The sequence below is a fragment of the Crinia signifera genome, unplaced genomic scaffold (genome assembly GCF_055691185.1).
Source record: "Crinia signifera unplaced genomic scaffold, ASM5569118v1 HAP2_SCAFFOLD_884, whole genome shotgun sequence".
NCBI classification, from domain to species: Eukaryota; Metazoa; Chordata; class Amphibia; order Anura; family Myobatrachidae; genus Crinia; species Crinia signifera.
In genome coordinates, this window is record NW_028142800.1 from 9,278 (window position 1) to 17,273 (window position 7,996).

General features: G+C 42.5%; 1 protein-coding gene across 1 annotated transcript; it reads right to left on the reverse strand.

Moving 5' to 3' along the window:
• Window positions 1-849: 849 nt before the first annotated feature.
• Window positions 850-2,487, reverse strand: LOC146056753 (general transcription factor II-I repeat domain-containing protein 2B-like). Its single transcript, XM_083168434.1, has one exon. It carries the CDS (start codon window positions 2,485-2,487, stop codon window positions 850-852), a length of 1,638 nt encoding a protein of 545 aa, XP_083024560.1.
• Window positions 2,488-7,996: the final 5,509 nt, after the last annotated feature.

The following is a 7,996-nucleotide window of genomic DNA, read 5'->3' on the forward strand; positions in this document are numbered from 1 at the left end:
GGAGCCGCCACCTCCCGCGGGGTGTTGAAATGGAGGGCGGCTAGCTCCCACGTCCAGCCGGCCGCTCCAGGCTGTGTACGCCGAGCGGGGGGACGGTGCTGCGGACGCACGTCACACCCGCTCTCCGGGTTCTGTGCAGAGCAGTCAGGCGGGGAGATGGGGCGAGTCTCACCCTGCCGCTGTTGTTTGTGGACGTCGGGAGGGGAAGAGGGTCCCGTCGCAGGCACTGAGTGTGTCAGGATGCAAGATGGCGGGTCGTGCCTCGCGGTGAGTGTCCGAGGCTGCACTGAGATCAGGTGCAGGAGTTCTTTTGGAGCCTTCAAGCTGGCACAAACGAAGTCTCTATGCAGCGGTGGGGCTCTGTGCTTGGTTTGGGGCAACCCAGGCGTGTATAGGGTGCAGGAATAAGGATTTTTAAGAGGATTATTAGGGAGCTCACGGAGTCAGCGTCTACTCACATGCCCGGCCAAGCCACGCCCCCTATCAACCACCAGATTTATATAAAGAGCAAAAAAGTCCCAATAACATTTCAAACAAAGACCAGGCAGTAATCAGGGCTACGAGCACCAAACAGAAAGGCATAGATGCCTATTGTGCATAAGGATCAGAGTAGCTAAAATAAATGATAGCACACACACAGGATGCCAGTACTAAAAGACAACGAGGGTACACCAGGCAGTTACCAAGTGAACAACTTGTAAAGTGCAGGGGAGCTTTAGGAGCACCGGTGAGTAGGTGTGGGGTGCCTATGGTCTCCCAGGCAGGATAATTTTTCAAATTTTCGGTGAAGTTCACTTACCCTGCGTCCACAGAAGCTCGGTCATGCCACGTCCCCTGCTGTCCTTTTTCTTAGTGAGACTTCTGACAGTCCTTGTTATCAATCATTTTTTTAAATTCTGGGTCATATGCGGTTGTCGCTACTCGCAGTAATTCTCTTACATGTGTATCTGTTAGAACAGATCTATGCTTTGATTTAACTTGTTTTAGTGTAGAAAAAAAAGACTCACAAAGGTAAGTAGAACCAAACATTGATAAAAGTCTGAGTGCTGCACATTTGACATTGGGGTATTTCTCCATTGGTACAGTTCTCCAGAACTCAATTGTTCCATCTTTCAGGACAGATTTAAGTCGGTCATCCTCATAAAATTCAAGCATCTCAATCTGTGTACTTGCTTCATCTGTGACTAAAGGGGCTTTCAAAGTGTTGGCATCCGTATTGAAAGGGTCAACTAGGAATCTAATCTGAGGTTTTTTCAGCTGTAGATCATGGAATCTTTCCAGAAAGCTGTCTTTAAGTTCTTCAGTCAATATTGCATACCGTGCTGTGCTACTTTTTAAGATATCAGGTACTTGTTCACTTTCCTTTAACAGTAAAGGAAAATGTGTTAGATCTCCCTTTTGAAGTTGAGTATTGAACAAATTGAGTGTGCTGATAAAAGAAAATATACTTTGCACCATGTCAGGCAGTATCTTGAATTTCCCTTGAAGATCCAGGTTGAGTCTGTCGAGATGCCGCAGCATGTCCACAAGAAATGCCAGGTCTAAAACCCATTGTGGATCTGACAGCTCAGGGTATTCCTTTCCTTTTGCTTCCATAAAAATCTTCACAGGGTTCAAAAGTTCCAAAAAACGAGATAAGACTTTACCTTTTGAAAGTGGCAGGTCGCCTGGAAGACCTTGGTCAAGCTCAGCAATGAGATTCCTAAATTGTCTGTGATTGAGAGCATGTGTGCGAATAAAATTGACTATTTTTAGGACAGGATCCATTACGTGATCCAAATGTAACTTTTTAGATACCAGTTGCTCCCGATGGATGATGCAGTGAAACGTCCAGAAGTCAGGGAACTGTTTGTCAGCCCGGCACAGTCCCACAAGGCCATTCACAGATCCAACCATGGATGGTGCCCCATCAGTTGCCATTGCTGTAAGCTTTGATATAGGCAACTTTGATTTTGCCATAACATCCATCAGTGTTTCTTTCACATCAATGCCCCGGGTTCGGTCTTTTAAAGGCATTATATCAAGGAGTTCTTCCTTGATTACACAATCCTTTGAAACAGTCCGTACAAATATTGCCAATTGAGATTTGTCCTGGACATCACAAGACTCATCTAGTGCAATGCTGAGGTATTCACATTTTTGAAGATCAGAAGTTAATTGAGATTCAACAGAAACATTTATGTCTGATATTCTATGCTCAACTGTATGTCGTGAGAGTTGTAGGTCTGAAACCATTTTTTTCAGAGCTATATTTTCTGGGCACAGGATGGACACTACATCTGTGAGACATTTTTTAACAAATTCACCTTCATTATAAGGTTTTTTTGCACGGGCAATATTCCAAGCAACTTTATAAGAGGCATGTGTAACTGTCTCAGAATGTTTGGAAAATTTCTGGAACACTTGTGTTTGTTTTGCAATTTGACCCTTCAAAGTTTTTACCTTGTGAGATCGTAGTTCAGTACCTATAGGGAATTCCTCGTCCATTTTAGCATGATGTGTGCTAAAATGACGTTGAAGATTTAAACACTTGAAGTGTGTTAGTGCAGTCTGGCATATCAGACAGAGGGGTTTGCCTTTGTGATCTATGAAAAAATACAAGTTTTCCCATTCCGTTAAGAATGTTCTGTGTTCATCCTCGTATTTACGTTTATTTTGGGTTTTCTTTTCCATGTTTAAAGATGCTTGGAATATTCTGCAATTTCATAGAAAATAAAATACATTCATACGCTATCAAAAATGTTTAAATTAGGTCTGCAGACTATTATCAATCTATCATGTATATGGCACAAGTTCACTATTGCACACAAAAAACAATCCACATAAAAGCACAGCAGCCTACCAAAGAATCTTAGCATGTATAAAGCTGTACATCAGGTTTGAGAGGCAGGTAACCTGGTGGGGTATAAGGGCCAAATGCCAGTAAGGGCACTGTGCCGCAATGGCAGGCCCTTACAGTAACCTGTGTAAATGTCCTTTATGCCTTGGGCTACACAGCGACAACAAGCAACGGTGGCTACACCATTGACATCACTAGCTTTTCTTAATTTGTTTATAGTCAACATTGCTAAGCTATACTGTCACATAGTTCATTTTCACAGAGCAAAATGCATACTATGATAACAATTTCAAAATGCAATTAATAAAAAATAGGCTGTAGGTCAGAAATGGTGACCGTATACATTACAAAGAGAGAGAGAGAGTTTTTACATGTCGACGATTTTTCTGCAAACATGAAATCTGTTTTACATTCTGTTTAAAATTAGTGCCCCTTATCCTTATTACTTAAATACCAAGAAACGAAACAGCTCCTAGACACCCACCTACTGGAACAGGCCAAAAAAGACATACTCTACACAAAACAAAAATTCTTTAGGTGGGGTAATAAAACAGGCAAACTGCTGGCCAACATGTCCAGACCTAAACATAAACGCACATATGTCACGGCAATACGCAACCCACAGTCCGGACAACTATCTACCAACACCCCTGACATACTCGCAGAATTTGAAAGATACTTCATAACATTGTATAGAGACCACACAACAGACACAGCAAACCAAGCAGATTTATTTCACCAATTACACCTCCCAAAGCTAACCCCATCACAAAGCGACATACTAACAGAACCTATACACCTAGAGGAGGTTTTAAAGGCAATCACTTCTTCTCATCTGGGAAAATCCCCTGGCCCAGACGGCCTATCAAATGAATACTTTAAACTCCTTCAACACCAACTAGCCCCGGCACTCACGGACCTGTTTAACAACCTCCTCACACACCATACCCCTTTCCCACATCTAACAAACACGACCACCATATTGTTACCCAAACCACAAAAAGATCCTCAATTAGTAGAGTCCTACAGGCCCATTAGTCTAATAAACACAGACATAAAATTACTAGCCAAAATCATAGCGGATAGGATGCAAACGGTACTCCCTGATCTTCTCACGCCAACACAACTAGGATTTATCCGTGGAAGACACTCAGTGAAAGGCATAAGAACAGCCATAGCAGCGGTAGCATCATCTTCCCTAACCAACACTCATACCAATATTCTACTAAGCCTCGACACCATAAAAGCTTTTGACACAGTGCTATGGCCCCACCTTTTCCAAACTTTAGAACACAGAGGCTTCAACACAACACTGATAGACTTTATTAAGTATCTATATAAATCCCCCACAACTAGAATCATGGTAAACGGTACCCTTGGCGACCCAATAGAGATGCAGAGGGGCACCCGCCAGGGTTGCCCTTTATCGCCCCTGTTATTCAATTTAGCTCTGGACCCATTTCTACGCCTCCTAGAAGCCGACACCATCTTCAAGGGCATAGCAATCGGATCCAGGGTTGTGAAGCTCACCGCATTTGCGGATGACATCCTACTATATATTTCCAACCCGACGGAGTCTCTCCATCACATTATACATCTATTCAATCACTTCAAAGAAATATCGGGCTTCGCAATCAACATGCAAAAATCCAAGGCACTTTCCCTGGCATCGCACCCTCTACCCACTGACTTCACTAAAAGTGTACCATTTGCTTGGGCCACTAATTCATTTACTTATTTAGGCACACAAATCCCCAGACATCTAGGACAACTCTATAAATTAAACTACGCCCCCATATTCCAACAGATCTACGAAGAGCTAAAAAACTGGAAAAACCTACCCATCTCCTACATCGGGAGAATAAACCTAATCAAAATGGTAACTTTCCCACGAATAATGTACCTCCTGCAGGGATTGCCCTTGTATATCTCTCCAAAAGACATTAAAATCTTCAATAAAAACGTCAGAGAGTTTATATGGAACAGTGGCAGACCCAAAATAGGCCTAATAAAGCTACAACAGCCCAAATGGAATGGTGGCTTGGGCCTACCGGATATTAGGCAATACAATAAAGCCACAATGTTCCGCTACCTTTCAGACTGGTTAGCAGGGACAGAACATTATACGTGCACTTCCCTGGAAAGAGAGATGGTACCGGGAAAATGCCTGCTGTCATTCCTACACCTCCATGACCAGGAGGTCCCCAAACAGTCACAAGAAAACCCCCTGATATGGAGTACAAAAAAAACATGGCACTGGATCAGAAGCCAAGCAGGCCTAAATTCCCACAAATCAATACATCTTCCATTCATAAATAATACAGATTTCCAGGAAGGGGCAGCCACATACCCATTCAATATATGGAGGGTGGGGGGAGTCACAGGCATTGGATCATTGATCGACAGAACAGCGCGTAGACCTTTAACCTTTTCAGAGGCGACAGAAAAATTCCCATGCCTAACGGGACACCCTCTGGCCTTCCTACAAGCCCAACATTATACTTCCACGGTAGTTCGTAACTTCTCAGACAAAGACTGGAACAACACCATAGATACACTCCTACTACAACCACCCCTAGAGAAAAAAGCCATATCCTGTTATTATCAACACTTCCAAATCATTCTAGACTATACAACCAGCAAACAAGGCATAGCCCAATGGACACAAAAATTCCCACAATACGACACAGATGACCTAATGAAATTCCTCCTAAAATCCTGCAAAACATTACCCTCAGCTTCGTATGTCGAGATGTTCCTTAACATATATCACAGAGCCTACCTGTCACCCCACCGGAGCCACTTAATGGGCAGAACAAATTCGAGCGCTTGCTATAGATGTGGGGAACTTGAGGCAGACCTTTACCACTGCTTCTGGTCATGCCCAATGGTCAGAAGCTTTTGGCTCCAAGTAAAAAGATATGCAGAAACACACCTAGTAAACTACGTCCCATTCGTAGACGACTGGGCAGTGTTAGGCGTAATCCCCTCAGACCTAAGAGTAACAAAAGGCTGCAGAGACCTATTGCTGGCCATTAGTGCAGCCGCAAGGAAAACCATACTACAGGAATGGACTTCAACGTCCTCCCCAACCTTCCCCTTATTTAAACATAAACTTTTCCATCTTTTTAGAATGGATTGGGTCGAGACCACTTTAAATAAAGAATCCAAGGTCAAAAAATTCTTCTCAATGTGGGAAAGCTACATAGCAACACTATCCCTAGAAGTGAGGCAACAAATTCACAAGAGTCTAAAGGACACATCCTGGTACCTGTTACGTACAATAGCCGAGGATCACCCTGTGACTGTGACATAGCTCCCCCACTTTGACATTTTTTCTTCTTTATTTAATTTTTATTTTATCCACTACTCACACTATTTTCCCTTTCGGGGGTCGGCGAGGGCGGGGGGGGGGAGGCGAGAGAGAGAGGAGCACACCTTTTTGATTTTACAGGTCCGCATCCGGACTTCTTCCGATTTTTGAATTTTTTTTTTTTTTTTTTAAATTCTTTTTATTGCGTAATGCATTGCAACATTTACATATCTAGACATTGCAGTAATTACAAATTAGTCATACAGTATTACAAGTAAATTTCAAACAATCACATTGCTTTGTTATTTAACAATATCCAAAATCTGAAAATTCGAGAATTCAAGAATGTCCTCTGCACATCTCTCCAATAAAAGGCAATATATGAGTAACCATGAAACGTCTCTTGAGAATTTTTGGTAGTTATTTCTTTGTATGTTTCTGTGTGTGAAGGTTCCCTCCACCTAAATCCCTCATCATCGGACAACAATAGCAAGACCCTTTTTATTTTGTACAAGGTTTATACCCGAGATTCCCGCCCCTACTCAACTGCTATTGGTGGATCTCCCAGCAGCCTCCTCGTCTCATACCACTCCGTGCATTGCAAGGTGTTTTGAATCCTCCTTTGAAAGTCTGCTGGTAGGGTCACAATATCCGATTTTTGAATTTTTATTTTATTTTTAATTTTTCTTATGTTATTTTTATTTCAACATCTTGTACTTATAATTAATTCATAATATTGTTAATATTAAAGAATTACCAAAACATCACTATGTAGGAAGGAGGAAAAAAAGAAAAACTCTGACTGTTATGCTATGTCTAAGTGTAAAATCTGAACAGAAATAACTATTCATACACCCCGATTGTGACGGAAAAAGGAAAACTGAATAATGTGAAATTAACGGTCAATGTCAAAATTGTGATGTCAAATTTCTTTTTATTGAATTGTTATTCAATTGTTACAACAAAACATTTCATAATGTACATGAAAGTGTTTAATAAAAATATTTTTCAAAAAATTAGTGCCCCTTACACATTATGCCACATGGATTGAGCCAAAATTCTCCGCATACCACATTGAATGAGACAAAATTCACATCATGCTACACATAGCATGAGCCAAAATTCAAATTAATCACCACAGAATTAGCCAAAATTGTTCACATTACGCCAAATAGTATGTGACAAAATTCATACTATGCCACACGATATGAGACAAATTTCACACTATGCCACACGGTATGAGAAAAAATTCACATTATGATACCAGGGATGAATTCACATTGTACCACACAGAATAGCCAAAATTTCCACGGAATTAGCCAAAATTCAGAGAGAGAGAGAGAGAGAATAAGAATAGAAAGGCAGCAGGTTAAGATTTGCATACCTTAGGCTGGGTTCAGGTGCAATTCTTAGCAGTAGCAGCTGGGCGTAGGTGGCTGTGGTCAGCTGCTGGGCGAAGGTGGCTGTGGTCAGCAGCTGGGAGGAGGAGTCTGTGACTGGTAGTGGTGGTGCAGAAGACACTGTGGGAGAGAGATAGTGACAGCAGGGATAAGTAGAAGGACAGCAGTGATATACAGTGGGAGAAAGAAAGGCAGCAGGTTAAGAATGGCATACCTTAGGCTGGGTTCAGGTGCAATTCACAGGAGGCTGTGGTCAGCAGTAGCGGCTGGGCGTAGGTGGCTGTGTTCAGGAGCTGGGCGTAGGTGGCTGTGTTCAACAGCTGGGCGAAGGTGGCTGTGGTCAGCTGCTGGGCGAAGGTGGCTGTGGTCAGCAGCTGGGAAGAGGAGTCTGTGACTGGTAGTGGTGGTGCAGAAGACACTGTGGGAGAGAGATAGTGACAGCAG